The sequence below is a fragment of the Xenopus laevis genome, chromosome 1L (genome assembly GCF_017654675.1).
Source record: "Xenopus laevis strain J_2021 chromosome 1L, Xenopus_laevis_v10.1, whole genome shotgun sequence".
Taxonomy (NCBI): domain Eukaryota; kingdom Metazoa; phylum Chordata; class Amphibia; order Anura; family Pipidae; genus Xenopus; species Xenopus laevis.
Window position 1 is genome coordinate 84948131 of NC_054371.1, and position 18722 is coordinate 84966852.

Genomic DNA, 18722 nt, shown 5'->3' on the forward strand with positions numbered 1-18722 from the left:
ACTGACTTTCTATGGCACCTTATAGCAGCCCATCTGGCATTTGCCAGAACCCACAGATTGCCAGTCCAGGCCTGCTCCCACTTATATTTACTACTGATTAAGGGGCAGATTTATCAAAGGTCGAGTTGTGTTTTCCCAAAACATTTGAGTTTTTCCATGACAGTTTTCAACCATAACTGGAATTTTCTGGTTAAAAAAAAACTAACTTTTTTTGTTCCTTTTTTTTTAAAAAAGAGTGAATTTTCCAAGATTTATTATACCCTAAAGCTGGAAATAGTTAGAATCTGAAAGTACTCCAGCTAAAACCTGTAGAGGTCATGTAGAAAGTAAGTGACTTTATGACCCTGAAGAACTCATTTGATTGGCAGCTGCAGTGCTAGGCTAAAAGATATGTGTACATTTGCTTACACCAGATCACATAGGTCAGACTGGCGATCAGCATATATAATTGTACAGCATTATAAACTTTAATGGAAAAGTGTCATTCCATTATATAAAACCAAACCCCTCAAATTATAAAAAAATATGGTAATTATTCTGTTTCTTGTAATATGTATTATATCCATTGACTTGTATATTTTTCCACCTCATAGCATGACAAATGAATTATGCTCTTTTTAATCTACTTCTAATTAACAAATGGTCTGACTTACCTGAACTCAATGCTCTTGGTTCTCCGACGCCAACAACAGTAGTAGCCTCACTTGTATCTGTTACTTTCTTGGATGTTGATGTTTGGCTTGTGCTTATAGTGAATGGTGATGTTGTTGCTTCACTAACTGCTTCATGTACAGTTGTTTCTTTATTATCTACAGTACTACTTGTTTCAGATGGATTTTGGGTTTCTTTTGTTATCTCTGTAAATGAGGAGGTGACATTCACTGTAGATGGATTTGGATCTGTTGCTGTAGGTGCTGATGTCAGTTCACTTCCAGTTGCATGCTCTGTTGAATTTGAAGAAGATACCGTAGTAAGATTTGTACTTGTGGTTGTGTCTGTGATGTTTGGTGCAGCACTTTGAGTCATTGGAGACGTTGTACTTAACATTGGCACCGAAAGTTCTGTTTCGCCTGTTGAATTTGTAGATGTAACTGCTGAAGTAGTATTTGATAATGTAGTTTCTTTGACAGTGGAATTTGCTGATAAAACAGTTGTATTGCTTGAAGATGTGGTGTCAACTACTGGTTTACTTGTAGAGTTCACTGCTGATGTAAGTGACGTAGCCATTTCAGTGGAGTATGTGGCAATGGATGTTGCAACAGAAGTTGATGCACTGGGCATTTGGGGAAGAGTAGTATGTAAAGAGTCATCTGTAGTTGGACCAGTTTCAGTATATGCTGTAGCTGTGTAACAGATAAAGAATACATTAGAAGGATAGAGTTAAAAAGATTTATAAACATGTAATGTAATCTAAACTTATAAGGGCAGAATACCCACTGTTCAAGATAAGTGTAATGGATAAAACTAGCACACAATTGTCTCCCTTCACCCACTGTTTTGGCTCACAGCTAGTGTGGTGGCAGACGAGACTACTGGGGGAGATTAGTCGCCCAGCGACAAATCACCTCTTCATGGGGCAACTAATCTCCCATAAATTCCTCTCCAACGGCTAGAATGTAAATCGCTGGTGGGATGGCACTAGGAACTCTTCATTTTCCAAAGTCGCCTGAAGTTGCCTCATGAGGAAGCTTCGGGCGACTTCGGAAAGCCGATGGGTGACTAATCTCCCTCTCAGTAGCCTTGTATGCCAACACCCATAAGCATGAGTCCATTGTGCAAGGAGATTACCTCTGCTCTGGTAATCTAATTAACTGCCCCACAAGGACCAAAACATGAAGTAGCTTCAATCTCTCTCTGTTTAGCTCAAGAAACAAAGACCATATTCATTGAGCTCATGTTCAATAGGGAAAAATATGTGGCAACTGTAAAAAAATGAATAGTAACTAAACTAAACTAGTAACTAAACTAAATTATATATATATATATATATATATATATATATATATATATATATATATATATATATATATATATATATTGCAAATAATGACATAAACTAACATTTGCACCATTCTAAGAATATAAATCTCCTGCACCCCACACTGGTGCACCTTTGTTTCATGCTGCTCCAGCATTTAATAAGGCACTGCATAGAGGCTACAAAGAGCATCATATTTTAAGCATAATGTATTTGTGTGTTCCAAGCATTCTAACCAAATTATACAGTATACAATAGTATGTCGGGCAATTGGTTGGATTAGAGCTATTCCATATTTATTTAGGTGACATTTATATTACGAAACTGAGTGTTAAAATAGTATTCTTGTCATATACCCAATAAAGCAAAGTAATATAGGAATGGGAATAATATATACATATATAAAATAATGTACAATCCCACATATGTAATAAAAGGCACAAAGTTTGCACAGGAGCAGTAACCCATAGCAACCAATAAGATGTATATGCTTTTTAAGAGGTGAGTACAATAATGGGGGCCCCAAATTATATACTTATATGGGGTTCAAATGTAAGAACTTGGGTTTCTGGAGGCACTCCTGTCTCCTAGTTGCACAGCTTCTGTGACACGATTGTTCTAGTTCTGACCAGTGGTGTAATTCCCAACACTTTTCTTCCTTAAATTTTCGTGCTTGTAACGATGCAAGCATTTGGGGGTCAAGCTATGCATGCCAGGCCCCTCTCAAGATTTTTCTGGTGGGGAGACCTGCATGCTCTCATTACACCACTGGTTCTGACTTTGCAGTTGTCAAGTTATTATAATTTTTAGCATTACTACTCACTGCCTAATGCCCCTTCTCTTAGTTAACTGAGAGTTTTGTTCTGTTTACGTGTTTCCCTAAAACATTTATTTATTTTTCGTTTGGTTAAAAACAAAGAAAAAATGAAGTGATACAGTTTAATTCTAATCAGTACATTTAGCATAATACAAATCTAGTGTAAGAACACCCTGTGCTCTCAAACTGATGGAACTATACAGATGCAAGTGTATTCAGGTCAATGCTGCCCAACTAGAGGACATGGATTGGCCCTCCCATGATGTTTCATTATCCCACCCTCGATCTTTTCAGAAAAACCTACATATCTGATCAATGAATGCATGGATACAATATAGTTTAGATGGGACTGTCCTAGGGTTCGAGAATGTCACCTTACATATACAGGTATGGGACCTGTTATCCAGAATGCTCGGGACCTGGGGTTTTCCGGATAATGGATCTTTCCGTAATTTGGGTCTTCATGCCTTAAGTCTACTAGAAATTCATTTAAACATTAAATAAACCCAATAGGCTGGTTTTGTTTCTTATAAGGATTAATTATATCTTAGTTGGGATCAAGCACAAACTACTGTTTTATTATTACAGAGAAAAAGGAAATCATTTTTAAAAATTTGAATTATTTGGATAAAATGGAGTCTATGGGAGACAGCCATTCCGTAATTCGGAGCTTTCTGGATATCAGGTTTCCGGATAAGGGATCCTATACCTGTACAAAACTTTTGTGGGGGGGGGATAGGAAAAATTCTGTTACTCTCTTGACAGCTTTGTTTTAATGTCAGCTTTGGCCTAAGATTCAAGTATATGGAGGGAACACTTTAACCAGAATCTATAAAAAAAAATCCCAACTGGACATGGACAAATGGAAGATTAGCAACATTTACAGACAAACGTAAATGTTATCAGTTGAAGGAAAACTGTACCTTCAAAATTAAAGATATTTCCTATAATAATAAGCAATAACTTGAATAGAAATAATGCAGTCTGTAACTGGAAGAAATGTGAGGGTAAAAGACAGATCTCTGTAAAGTCATTGGCTAATGTAACCTAGCATCTAATTAAATATGTAACTATGTGCCTGGGATTTATTAAGGGGTTGAACTTGATGTCTTTGTATCTACTATGTAATTATGTATGTGTGCCCATGGTTTGTGTGTGAGTGAATCGTATGAAACAGGAGTCACCCCCATAGTATTCTAAATGGCTGTTCAGGATTATCCATTGCCACACACTACTAAAAAGGAATATTTTTCTGATAATGGTTATACTGGCTAACAACCATGGTGAAGTGTGTCCACAATTTCTCTTTGCACACTGTGCCTCCATAACTAAATGACCCTTCAGGTCTCCATCACACTGGATGCTATAACATGAGAAATGTTGTTGTTACTTGTGCAACAGGTTTTAGAAAAAAATCTCTATTGATTAAATGATTCTGCCACTGAAAAAACATAAAAGAACATACTGTTGTTAAGAGAAATTCCATCCCTAAATGCTACTTTGAGGTAGTAAATATAGAGCATCAGATATATACCCTCAATGTCAACCATATAAAAAACATTAATCCCTAGCAACACACTTGATGCCTGGTGTTCTGAAGGGATGCATGGGACTTCATATGCTAGAGCCTGGATATCATTTTGGCTTTAAAATACTATTAAGCCTCCCTTTAATTAACTTGATTAAATAGTAAGTACTAATTTCAAGGTAACAAATAAGCACCTTCAGCAAACAGATAATTATCAATAATTACTTCAATGGCTTTTTAAATGACATAATGTAAGCACTGACAATTACTCCCCACAATCCAGCCCTGATTAAGAAACAATCCAGAACAGTGCTAATCAGTTTTTTTGTGAGGTGGATATCACGGTTAAGACATAATTGTTGCTGTGTTGGTCACTTGTGCAAGTGAATAGAATAAAGAAATTATTAATTAGTGCACTATATACTTTTATCAGACTTAAAATTGTTACATGGATTATACTAGAATGGGCTAAAATTGGGAAATACTTTCAGACAAAGTCAAGAAGGCTTTAGACTCAATCTAAAGCAGAACCAGAAAAAGGGTACGCGCAATATGTTCATTGGCTGAGATTAAATTTAACATGGCGTCTTGGCATCATTCCCCCTCTCCAGGTGTGAGCTTTCCACAGCCAGAATTGGAGTAAATGGGTGAAATGTGCAGTTCGGCACTAACTGGTATTACTTCAATCAGCAGGCAAAGTGAATTTCTAAGGTTTTCGTGATTGGATAAGAAGTGTCATTAATCAACTGTCTCTGGTAGTTAGAGATGCATAGTTAGTGGCATAATTAGCGTCATTTGGGCCAGGTCCAGGACCAGGATTTGCACCCAGGGTCCCCATATGCCATGGACATGCAAACACACAAATACTTTTTAAGAATTGCGGCCCCTGGTACAATCACACCCCCAGTAGTTATGTCATTGGTGTTAATAGACATTTGCCTCTAGTGATTTTGAAACCGGGGATGGAAACACTCCAAAATCAAATGCGTGGAACTGGGGAATCCTAAAATATTCCAAGCACTCTCAATGGTATCATTGTTATTAACGATTTTTTGCCAGTAAAAGTGGCACATTTTCCAAAAACTTTTGATGGTTTTAAATGATTCTTCAAAACTGATGTTACTGCTTTAAGCAGGTAAATTCAGTATTTGCTGTCCTAGATATTTTTGGAAACAAGTCCGATGGCTGACTAAGTTGCAATTTAAAAAATGTATTTTTTGTTATACCTGGAACCATAGCATGGGGTAAGGGCAGCTGTGGCTAGAATTATATGACAAAAGGGCAAACCCGTTATCCAGGAAGCTCTCATAGAATCCATTATAAGCAAAACATGCTAATTTGTAAAAAATATTTCCCTTTTCTCTGTAATAATAAATCTGCCCCTTGTACTTGTTGGTAAATAAGCTGCATATATCCACAGTAGTGGCAAAAAGTTATTTTGGGTTTATTTGATGATTAAATGTTTTGTAGCAGTCATAAGGTATGGTGATCCAAATCATGGAAAGATCCCTTATCTGGAAAATCCCCAGTCCCGAGCATTCTATAAATATTATACCTCGGTTGTAGTTCATACAAAGAATGTGTCAAGGCAACTTAATTTATATATTTTTCAGGTATTTTGTCTAGCACTATTTTAATCCTATAATTAATATTTCATCTTGTTTGCTTTGTTTAATAATGAGATACCCATCCTGAACAGTCACTGCTCAGTGTAAATTGAACAATTGAACAAGCAGTATAGGGAGTTGTGAAGGGGTGGATAGTGCTTGAAATAACACAAGGAACCTATAACACAAATCTGCAGCCCTATGATAGCCCCAACATGATGAGCACGCTCAGGGGCACATTTACTTAGCTCGAGTGAAGGAATAGAATAGAAAATACTTCGAATTTCGAAGTATTTTTTTGTCTACTTCGACCATCAAATTGGCTACTTCGACCTTCAACTACGACTTTGAATTGAACGATTCAAACTAAAAATCGTTCGACTATTCGACCATTCGATAGACGAAGTACTGTCTCTTTAAAAAAAACTTCAACCACCTAAAACCTACTGAGCACCTATGTTAGCCTATGGGCAAGGTCCCCATAGGCTTTCTAGCCAATTTCTGATCGAATGAAAATCGTTCGATCGATGGATTAAAATCCTTCAAATTGTTAAGGATTTAATGTTCGATCGAACAATTATTCCTTCGATCGTTTGATCGAACGAATATCGCTAAATCCTTCGACTTCGACGGTCGAATATCAAGGGTTACTTAACCCTCGATATTCGACCCTAAGTAAATGTGCCCCTACATGTTGTTATACTGATTACCCCTGAAAAGTCAACAAGTATCATTTTTCAAAGTGACAGTTTAATTATACAGGTTTATATATTACTCTGCTTATATTTTAAACATATTTGCTGTATACAGTTTCTCAGCAAAGTGCTGTCACATCAGTTTGTTGGTCCAAGTGAGCTGGGCTTTGGAACTTGTAGCATTGCAATAGTTGCAATATTCAATTTTGTTTTACAAAAAGCAATACTCAGCCCAACCGGGCAGCTCTATGACCTTCATTTACAACTGCAGCAAGGTCTTCTTTTCTGAAGCATTAGTGGGTATTAATTATGTAATTGAATTAATATTGTCTTTCACGTTCCATTATGCTTCCCTGAGAAATGTACCATAGCTTTCAATTTAAATGATAACTGTAGCAATTATATCTTCTACGTTCAACAACACCAATTAGAAACAGCTCTTCTCCAATCCGCACTAATGACTGTAAGGATCATAGAACGATATATCGTCTGGAAATTCCTTGGCTCAGCTTGCTAAGGTATGTTCAACCAAAAGATATCTCCATAATAGGAACGGATCATTATTCACTATTTGAATATTGCTGTAGGCAATTAAAGGTACACAAAAGAAAGAAGACTCATAGGTCACACCAGAGTTATAACAAAGAACAAGCTAAAAGACCAGACCACTCCTTTGGAAAAGACTAATGATATCAAAATAAAAAAGATTAAGCCAAAGTTTCTCTATAATACTTCTAAAATATTCTGCTGCATGGCATGCTTCGCAACTGACAGCTGGTGGATGGCAAATTTTATACAACTCCTAGTGCTCATTTTAGATTTTAAACAAGACAGCACTACAGTGGAAGCTGTGACTGCATGATTCATTCTTTATAATAAAAAGCCAATATAAAAAGCGCATTGTAACACTGAAAACTAGACACCAGTCAATAAAATCCTTGCCAAAATAGGAAATATATATTTATCATGAGGACAGCTGCACAACAGCAGACAACTGCTCTCAGGATTAGATGAAAAAAAGAATGCTATAGCTATTTATATGGCCATTTTTCAGCAATGACAACTTATATGCAGTAAATCATAACACAAAGCTCTTCTGAAGTCTCACCGCTGTGCTGCCGGTATGCATTTTTCATCGAAGGAAAAAGTCACGGAACACAATGAAGTGCTCTATTGATCCCTTGAGCAGCGCTATTAGAAAGATGTAGACATCCTCTGGTGCTGTAACAGTTCAACAAAAATTTAAAGGGGAAATAAAGTAGATTTTCAAATGTAACGTAGTAGTAATATTTTCCTTGATAATCTTAAAATATTTGTTAAAGCAATGTATTAAAAGGGGCAACATTTGCTCTAGACAGACTAATAAGTGCTACTAGCTGACTGTATGCTATAATTTATCAGAACCTTCCTGATTTTGTTGCAAGGTTCATTTTATGATCTCTGATGTATGTACTGTACAGCAAAAAAAAAATCAAAACAAAATATATTATATAGGAAAAACATTATATAAATGACAGGAAAATAGAACCATAAGCATCTTTATTACCATGTTGTGTTTTTTAAATGCAATCATGAATACCCCAGAATCCCACTGAATCCATTCACCATACTGTTCAAAATGCTTTGTACCTTAACTATGGAGGTAATATAGCATATAGGTTGTATTCATTGAGGAGGCGTCTAAATAGTTGGTACCCATAGTTAATTTCAAATGTCTTGTCCTTTAATAACAGCTATAGCTAAAGGGCAATTGTAACTTTTGCTTTTCTTTCCCCACGTTGTAGATATTTGTTTTTTACTACTGGAGTCATACCAGAAGTGACACTTGTTTGTGCTATTATGTATTTCTGGTTGCTTAGTTATTATTGTAGCCAGACTGGCACCTAACCTCCTATGCTATTTTCTTTATTATCAATTCAACTAATCACTTGCTATACAATAAAAGAAAAAATTCTAATGCATCCAATAGTTTATTATACATCACTTTAAAAAGACAGACCACTCTCTGAAGGACTAATAGGAAACTTTTGGATATGTTTGATGTTGTGCTTTACAGTAACTCACAAAGCAGGCTGTGCCAGGATTCCATTTTACCACTTGACAGAGGCAGACAGAATCTAACAGTACTCTGTTATTTCAGTTACACCCTGACCTTAAAGGGATACTGTCAAAATGCATCAGTTAATAGTGCTGCTTCAGCAGAAATCTGCACTGAAATCCATTACTCAAAAGAGAAAACAGGTTACACGTTGCTCTTTAAAGGGATACTGTTGTGGGAAAACAAGTTTTTTTCAAAACACATCAGTTAATAGTGCTGCTCCAGCAGAATTCTGCACTGAAATCCATTTTTCAAAAGAGCAAACAGATTTTTATATATTCAATTTTGAAATTTGACATGGGGCTAGACATATTGTCAGTATCCCAGCTGCCCCAGTCATGTGACTTGTGCCAGCACTTTAGGGCTAGTCCACACGGGGAGATAGCCATGCGTTTGCGGCGACAAAGCGCTGCGCCAGTCGACGCGACCGGCGCAGGCGACAGTTTTGTATGGGCGCCTATGTAAAAACGCCTGTGCTAACCACACGAGGCGATGCGCTTTTCAACAGTCGCCTGAAAAAGCCTGGCGAGGCATTTTCAGGCGACTGTTGAAAAGCGCATCGCCTCGTGTGGTTAGCACAGGCGTTTTTACATAGGCGCCCATACAAAACTGTCGCCTGCGCCGGTCGCGGCGACCGCAAACGCGTGGCTATCTCCCCGTGTGGAATAGCCCTTAGGATAGAACTACTTTCTGGCAAGCTGTTATTTCTCCTACTTAATGTAACTAAATCAGTCTCAGTGGAACTTGGCTTTTACTATAAAGTGCTGTTCTTAGATCTAACAGGTAGCTGTTATTTTGTGTTAGGGAGCTGTTATCTTGTGTTAGGGACCTGCTATCTGGTTACCGTCCCATTGTTCTTTTGTTAGGCTGCTGGGGGGTGGAAAGGGAGGGGGTGAAATCACTCCAACTTGCAGTACAGCATGACTGAAGTTTATCAGAGCACAAGTCACATGACTGGGGGCAGCTGGGAAACTGACAATATGTCAAGCCCCATGTCATTAAATATAAATATAGTGGTCAATTCAAACTTTCCAAACAATATCACCCCAAGGTTTAATAAAATGTTGTGTTATTATTCCAGCAAATGCTGTTCATTTGTTCAATGTTATAAGAAAGGATAAGAAAAAGCTTTTAAAATGACTTAGTTGAGGAAAACCCCAACAGTCTTAAAGAGCAACGTGTAACCTGTGTCACTCATGAACACCTAGGGGCAGATTTATCAAGGGTTGAAGTGAAAAATCAAATTTTTGAGTTTTTTTATGGCCAAAACTGTCAAATTCAACTAGGGAATTGTTACAATGCAATTCAAGTTTTTTTTAAAATTTGAATTCGATTTTCAAAATGTATCATACACTGGCCCTTTAAAGGAAACTATACCCCCAAAATGAATACTTAAGCAACAGATAGTTTATATCATATTAAGTGGCATATTAAAAAATCTTACCAAACTGGAATATATATTTAAGTAAATATTGCCCTTTTACATCTCTTGCCTTGAACCCCCATTTCGTGATGGTCTGTGTCCTGCCTCAGAGATCAACTGACCAGAAATACTACAACTCTAACTGTAACCGGAAGAAGTGTGGAAGCAAAAGACACAACTCTGTCTGTTAATTGACTCATGTGACCTAACAAGTATGGTTTGTTTGTTTTGTTTGTGTGCACAGTGAATCGTACGATCCCAGGGGGCGGCCCTTATTTTTTAAAATGGCAATTTTCTATTTATGATTACCCAATGGCACATACTACTAGAAAAGTATATTATTATGAAAATGGTTTATTTACATGAGGCAGGATTTTACATATGAGCTGTTTTATGCGATATCTTTCTATAGAGACCTACATTGTTTGGGGGGTATAGTTTTCCCTTTAAGAACTCGACTATTAGCCACCACCTGCCAAATTGCTGTTTTACCCTATGGAAGATGTCCTGGGATTAATTTGAAGTTGTGTGCAGCTTTCCCAACATTCAAGTTTTTTTCGGAGAAAATTTGCCGGGTCGATCCTATTCACCCGAGTTTGTAAAATTTCGATTTTTTTTTTTTTTAAATAAATTGCAATTGGTAGAATTCCACTACACTGTGGCCTCCAACACCATTGTAGCATCAGCCCGTTGATCCACCTTCCAACACTTTATTTTAGTTCAGTTGGGTTCAGATAGTTTACCAGAAATAAAGACCTTTTCCAATTACTTTATATTTTCTATGTGTGTTTCATTTTTCACCTTCTATAGAAGCTCTGGTAGGAGGGGTCACCGACCCTGCAAACTGTTCTAAATTGATACAATTCTTATCTTTGTCCCTGCTGAGCAGAATCTCTGGGTTTCATTAAAGGCAGATGTTAGAATTGATACAATAGTTGCTAATACTCCAGAGATGCTGCTGAGAAATGTATCAACTAAATGTTGCAAAATTTAGAGTTTAGAGTCTGCACCTGAATTACTGAGCTGTCAGATTGAAACACACCTGGTACAGGGGTATTGCATTTTAAATTTAGATTTCTGAAAAACGGTAAAAAATACGAAAATGGAAAGTAATTGGAAAAAGTCTGGTAAACTGAAAAATTTCTGGTAAACTATCTGAAACCAACTGAACTGAAGAAAGTTTTGGGAGGTGAACAACTGAACAAAAACTAAAAAAAACTAAAAACAATTGAAACATTAATTTAAACATTAATAAAACCCAGTAGGATTGTTTTACCTCTTACAAGTATTAATTATATCTTAGTACATGATACTATTTTATTATAATGGAGAAACACTGCAGATCTCTATGTCCTCTGTGTCCAGGAGCAGATTTTTTTCCCAACTAAAAGTATGTACTGTAGTTCAGGAGGGACTAAGTAATAGCTCCAGTATATCAACTGTAGCCTTGTCCTTTAAAGAACTTCAGTTTGCAAAATGCTATTAAGGGGTTATTAAAGGTCGAATTTAAGGTCGATTTTTACCTGAAAAATTAAGATTTTTCTAGGGTATTTTTCAATTAAAAAATATGGTAATACATTTTTCGAGATATATTATACCCCAAAGCTGGAAATAGCCTTAATCAGAAAATACTGTTGAAGTCATGTAGAAGTCAATGGCAGAAATCCCTTCAACCATTTGGAAATGTTTGTAGTTTTTTCGGTGGGTTTCGCTTAAAAACTCGATTCGACTCGACTTAGATTCGAGCGATTCAGGTCTTGATCAATTCAAGTGTTTTTTACCTTGACTACAATTTAGAAACCATTTTGAGTTGTGAGTTCATTCGAGGTATAAAAAAACCTCACAAATCGCCGATTCCCTAACGAGCGCAGGCATCACTTCACTAGCGAAGGAGATAGACGCTAGCGTTGCTTCGCACTCTAACGCCAGCCAAATTTTCGCTCTGGCGAATGCACGTATCACCGCAAATTCAGTAAGAGGTGGATTTTACTGAACGTTACCTCTTGCACCTGACTTGCCTTTGCCATCTCAGACCAGGCAAAGTGCAATGGAGTGGATGGGACTTCCTCAATTTTTTGTTGAAAAATTTCCCAAAGAGTCCCAAAAAATGCTGGCGTCTTTTCATTTTTTCTGAGTGACAGCCTGCAAAAGACCGTAAATTTTTTGGGGTAACCGGTTGGCATCTTAGGGTATTAGCATTGTCCTGGCGAATTTATGTCTGGCGAAGTGTTGCAAAGTGGGAGAATCGGTCCCTAGCGAATTTGTGCCGCTTAGGGAATTTGCCCCTTAGTGTCTGTTTTTAAAAGCACCAGGAAGTTTTTTAATCAAAATCACAGAAAAGTGAAATTCACAATGAAAGTGTCACTGAAGTAGCCATTTATCCCATGACAGTTACAGCATATCAATGACTTCAAGAAAATGATCCACTTCTAGAATAAATATGATGATTATTTTTATCAACTTTAAAGGACCAAAATATTCTGCAGCCCTGTACAATAAATGGATGTATACACTGAACAGACATACAAAAATGCAAATGATAGCCAATACAAGAGGTAAAATGGAGCCCTTGGCTCAATAGAGATTACAAAATAAAAGATTATTTTTTTTCTCTCACTTTGCCAAAAACAAGTTTTCACCTGCTCCCAAGCTTTATAAATAGCGTCCACAATTTCTTTTATACCAAACTCTGAATCTGTTACTGACGTTTAATTAAAAAGTGTGACTTCTGTTAAATCTAAGCATGGCAGATATAACAAACAAACGGAGAAAGTACTGTGACAGGTTTTTATAAAGCATAGTGCATGTAAGCCATATTTAATAATAGGGTATTTTTCCTTGACTTAAAGTTCTCTAAAATATTTTAAGAATGTAAAAAAACCAATGATATTGAAAGGACAATTATAATTACTGCAAATGACTTGGCACACAGGCTTTGTGCTTCTCATGACACAATAAATGTTTTAATGACATTAAAGATATAGAATTAAAAGAAAGAATGCTATCAAATGCTATGCAGTAGCCATTAAATAACTGTTTTTCAATATGTCTTATACAAAAAAAATGTAGATTACTATGGTAACCTCACTCATACAGTATGGTTAAAATATGAAAAGTACACTAGAACACGATACTTGAATTTATTCTTTAGAGTTTCTCTTTAGCCATTGAAATAATAAGGCAGATATGTTATGATTAATTCTTAGTGCAGACATCACAGTCAGAAGAACTCAAAACTAACAGAACATGGCAGGGATTCTTAATGTAAAGATTGTGACCCATTAGTAGGTCCATATTCTGTTAAAGTGGGTCCCCAAGATCTATTTTAAAGTGCAGCTGCTTGCTGCAATAGAAAATATTAAAGGTATGCTATCCGTTATATGGAAACCTTTTAACCAGAAAGTTCCAAATTACAGGAAAGCCATCACTCATAGGGGCAAATTCACTAAGCCGCAAAGCGCCGAACGCTAGCGTTAATTCGCTAGCGTTTGGCATTTTCGCTACTGCGCAAATTCACTAACGAACGCTGGCATAGTTTCGCTAGTGTTACTTCGCAACCTTACGCCAGGCGAAGTTTCGCTAGCGACGAAACTACGCAAATTCACTAACTTGCGCAGTGTACTGAACGCTACCTTTTACGCTAGACTTCCTTCGCCACCTCAGACCTGGCGAAGCGCAATAGAGTAGATAGGGATTGTTTAAAAAAAAGTCAATTTTTTTTCTAAGTCCCAAAAAAACGCTGGCGTGTTTTCTACCTGATGGCTGATAGGCTGAAAAAGATCGAAACTTTTTTGGGGCTCCCCTTCCTCCCCCCTACATTTCCTGACTCATGGCAACTTACCTAGACAGTGGGCACATGTGTAGGGCAAAATAACATTTTTATTTGCTGATTTGAAGGTTTTCTAGGCATTTGTAGTGCAGATACGTGTTCCTCCATTGAAATTTGAATTTCGCGCCGTATGCAAATTAGCCTTCGCTAGCGTAACTTCGCTTTATATAGCGAATCAACGCTAGCGCAACTTCGCAACCTTACGCTACCCCTGTGCGCAACTTCGGATTTTAGTGAATTTGCGGAGCCCTGGCGAAACTACGCCTGGCGAAGTGCGGCGAAGTTGCGCCTGGCGCAACTTCGCATCTTAGTGAATTTGCCCCATAGAGTCCATTTTAAGAAAAAAATGTAATATTTAAAATGAGCTTCCTTTTTTATCTTTAATAATAAATCAGTATTTTGTGCTTGATGGTTACTAAGCTGTATGAATCCATATTTGTGGATTATGGGCTTCAAATCAGTGATGTACTGCAGGGTGGTGGGCTGGTTGTACTCATTCTAATGAATGATGTATTCAGAGGGCATTTAATTTGTATTACCGTCCCAGCCTTGGCTTGTATCCAGGGCCGGGCCAAGCCGACCGGGTGCCCGAGGCACGGAATAGGGGTAGGCAGAATAGGTTAATAGCTTAATAGGCAGGCACAAACCTAGCTGGGAGCAAAGTTTTCTACACTTGCAACCTGCTCTGCAGATAGTAAGTGACTCCACAATGCTGAAGGCTGTGCTGCAGCAAGTTACATAAATGACATAACTGATTGCAATAACTTTTTTAACTCGATACTTCAGCGTAGTGATCCCCAACCAGTGGCTCACGAGCAACATGTTGCTCACTGACCTCTTGGACATTGCTCTAATTGTCCTCAAGGCAGGTGCTTATTTTTGGATTCCAGACTTTTGGTTGCATAAAAACGAGGTGTACTGCCAAACAGAGCCTCCTGTAGTATACAGAGGGGCTAGAAAATAGTCAGTCACAGCCCTTATTTGGCATCCCCAATGATTTTTTTCATGCTTGTATTGCTCCCTATCTCTTTATACATTTGAATGCGGCTCACAGGTGAAAAAGGTTGTGGACCCCTGATCTAGCCTGTTATTTTATATAACTACTGTAATTATTGATTTTAGTATGAAATGTTACTTCATAGTTAAGTGCATCAGAAACACAGGCACCATCTACCACATATTGCTCATGAACAGAAGGAATCTGTTATGGTGTGTCTACAAAATTCATTCCTGAATTAAGCTTCTAGATTCTGTTTATCACCAGACTGTGCAAACATCATGAGGTGTACGTAAATTCAGATAAATAGCTATATACTGTAAACTACCTTTATGGCTAAAAATAAAACAATTACAACATGAGAAGTGAGGGGGTAGAGAGAATTTAAAATCACTGAAGCTTGTTATAAATATCTGTTCACTATACTGTAATGTTTAGACTGCATGGTTAAAAGTGTTTCCCAGTGTTGGCTGTTGGCCCATTTGCGGCAAAAAAAAACAGCTGTAATAACATTGACTGTACTGAAAATGCAACCTCACATACAAAATACACTTTTTCGCATAGATACATTTAGCTCTGTGAGTGTATGACAAATAATTGTTTACCAGGAGTGCTATAAATGGTCAACTGCGATAATGGAAGCAAAAGTCTGATCAGTTGCTGTGGGTTAGTGCTTAGAAATAAAATACCTGTATAATTTATTGCATGAAATATATGTTTTAAACAAATATAGTCAAATATAGTTTTTAGTTTTATACTTGTGTGAGGAAGTGCAAATACATGGTAAAGGCACCTGCCTTTCTTTCCCTTAACACCAGTTCTGTCAAGGTTGATAGCTAGGATGCCATCTATCTATTCAGTGGCGTAAATAGAGTGAGCTGGTCTCCCCTGCAAAAAAACCTTTAGAGTCGCCCAGCACACTCCAATTCCCATCCTCCTACCCTACCCTGGACCACGCCCACTATGTGCCCCATGCCGAGGTGCTTTACTTCCCCGCCGTATGTAAAAGAGCAGCTGGGGAAGGGGGGGTTCCTTGGAGGCTATAGAGGAAGCAGACCTCCTTTATAGTTATGCCATTGTATGTAGTCATTTGTGACCCTTTCAAAAACCCATTTTTTACATCATGAGAGAATTTTGAGCCCTTTTCTTGCCATGCCATAGCATATACCATGCATTCAGCTTACAGAATGAAATGGCATATGCCACCTTTAATGGCTAAATTAACAGCCATTAAGGAAGGAGGTCATTTAATTCTAGCCCTGCACAATTCATAAATCCCCCTCTTATTTGTGACTTGACCCTATCAGCAATCTGACAGTGACCATAAGCTCTCATTCACATAGTTGGGACAAGCCGACTAGGCGCCCTGGGCAATCTGGCCGTCCACCACGCTCCCAGTGCTGACCCTACCCCCATGTGCATGCACATGAGCGACAGGAGAGTGGCAGAGGGTAGGGCAAAGAGCTGAAGAGAGATGGGATGAGTAGGGAGAGTAGAGCGACAGAGGGGAGGGAGGGGAGAGACTGACAGATGGGAGGGGGGGGGAGAGAGAGAGAGTGACAGAGGGGAGGGAGGAGAGAGTGACAGAGGGGAGAACTGCAGAAGGGAGCAAACACAAACTAGAGGTAAGCAGAAGACCCTTTAACAGGTACCTGCTCAGCACCCCCCTGTCATTGCGGCTCTTTTGTCTACCCCTCGTTCCAGCCCTGCTCATTCCCTTAGTTTTGAAAAAAGCACTTTCCTGAAGTGAAACAGATAATTAGATCAGTTTACTTTACTTTTCATTTTGGGTTAACTGTACCTTTAAAATAGAGATTCAATAAAAAACTACCCAGCAACAGACATACTTTAAAGGAGAAGGAAAGCCTTCTTCCACTCAGGGGTGCCAAATGTTAGGCAACCCAAGGGATTGTATATACTTACCTGAAACCCCGGGCCGGTGCTCCTATCAGCAGAGAACTGGACAGGCCCAGGTTCTTCCAACGAACACACCGAATCGATCCTCTTCCGGCTTCTTCTTTCTTCTAGCAGCTTCGCATGAGCAGTAGATTGAAAAGCCAAACTTTAACTAAAAAGTTGGCTATTTTGTTCTACTGTGCATGCATCTGCCCTGGGAAATTTGAAGAAAGAAGAAGCCGGAGGAGGATCGCTCCATGATGCTCATTGGAAGAACCCGGGGTCGGTGCAGTTTTCTGCTGATAGGACAACAGCCCAGGGTTTCAGGTAAATATATACAATCACATGGAGGTGCCTAACATTTGGTTTGGTAAGTGGAAGAAGACTTTCCTTCTCCTTTAAGGGGGTTATTTACTACAACTCAAATGTATTTATTTTATTAAAACAAGCTTGACCAAACTCCCATCCCCGATTTTATCTTCTTTTTTATCTTCTTTATCAATAAAATAATTCCAAAAAATTTGTGTTGGGAAAAAACTCGATACAATCAAGTGAAACCCAAAGTTTTTTTGGATTATCAGATGAAACCCAGTGCAGATCATATCTTCAAATTGTAAAAGGGACATCTGCCATTGACTTCTACATGAGCTCGCTAGGTTAGTGATGGGTATAATGAATTCAAGGTTTTTTTTCCCTCTAAAACATTTGAGTTTTTGCCCAAAAAACCTCGACCAGAAAAAAAATCAAGGTTTCGTACATAACCCCCTAAGTGTAAATATAAATAAGTGGGAATAAAAATGTAAGAAAGCTAACATGAAAGTTGTCTGACCTCTGTCAGTAAATGGAATAAATTTGTACTATTCGTGTTTTCGCTCGCTTTTAGCGAGTTTTTTCCACACCCAACTTTTTCTAGTTATTTTGAGATAAAAAAAAAAAAAAATAGGATTTTGGACAAGCTTGGTTTAATAAAAATATGACATAAAATTCAGTTTTAGTAATTAACCCCCTCAAACTTTATTCTATCTTTTACTAGGCAAACTTGCTAAACTCCCAAATGCATTTAAAGCTTTGTTTTTTCCTTTTTACATTACAGGTTATTGCCAAATAAATTCAAAAGGCTGAATTCATAAGTATGAGAAAAGTGGCATGTCAATAAATTGATGTATGCAGTATGGTACAGCAAAATACCAAACCCAGCCTCACCTAACTTTTGTTATCCTCTGGATAAAACAACAAATCCATTTATCCTTAATCTGCTCTTTTCTTTCTGAAAATCCTGTTCTTGTAGAGAACAATTTATCAAAAACCTAATTTCAAATATTGTTTTTTTTTTCCCAACGAAACCCCCTGCCCCTGAAAACTCGCCAAACTCGAACTTGAATATGTTAATAACAAATAATTTGTGTTGTCTGTAAATTCTAGTTTTTCCAGTTTGGGGTATCTGGTTGTAAGCTTCTGATCCTATTAGATACTTTAGCAGGAAATGTGTTTAAAGGACAAATACTGCTGCCAGAGTGAAATCACAGGGGACATTGCCTTCATTTAAATAGGCGCAGGTAGAGTCTTGAGTAGCAGCTTTAAGAAGGTGCCGATATATTTAAAAAAAATGTCCAAAAAACCCCAAAATTCTCTGCGCTGACGTCAGAATTTGTAGGCAAATATCCAGCAGTAGAGGGTGTACCTAAAGGGCCATAGCATGCCTAGTAGAAAGTGACGTTATGTGCATGCGTATAACATCACTTCCTACAATGCATTTGCGCTACATCACTTTCTGCACAATAGCATTGGGGCTTGTGGATGGGCCCGATGTATAGGGTGGCACCGGATCAAAATACAGAGCTGCATGTTACACAC

General features: G+C 37.9%; 1 protein-coding gene across 2 annotated transcripts in view; it reads right to left on the reverse strand.

The window, feature by feature from the left end:
- The window catches only part of LOC108711048 (prostate androgen-regulated mucin-like protein 1 homolog), a 50442-nt gene that overhangs the window by 13846 nt on the left and 17874 nt on the right, over positions 1-18722 (reverse strand). Inside the window, exons 1-2 of one of the 2 annotated variants that reach the window (XM_041590953.1) lie at positions 7734-7776; positions 654-1343 (exon numbers count right to left, since the gene is read on the reverse strand). In XM_041590953.1, the coding sequence (XP_041446887.1) occupies positions 654-1343; positions 7734-7761 (718 nt within the window). In that variant the 5' untranslated portion in view covers positions 7762-7776. Of the gene's footprint in view, positions 1-653; positions 1344-7733; positions 7777-18722 lie in introns of those variants that run through there. The other variant, XM_018252377.2, reaches the window with a different exon arrangement.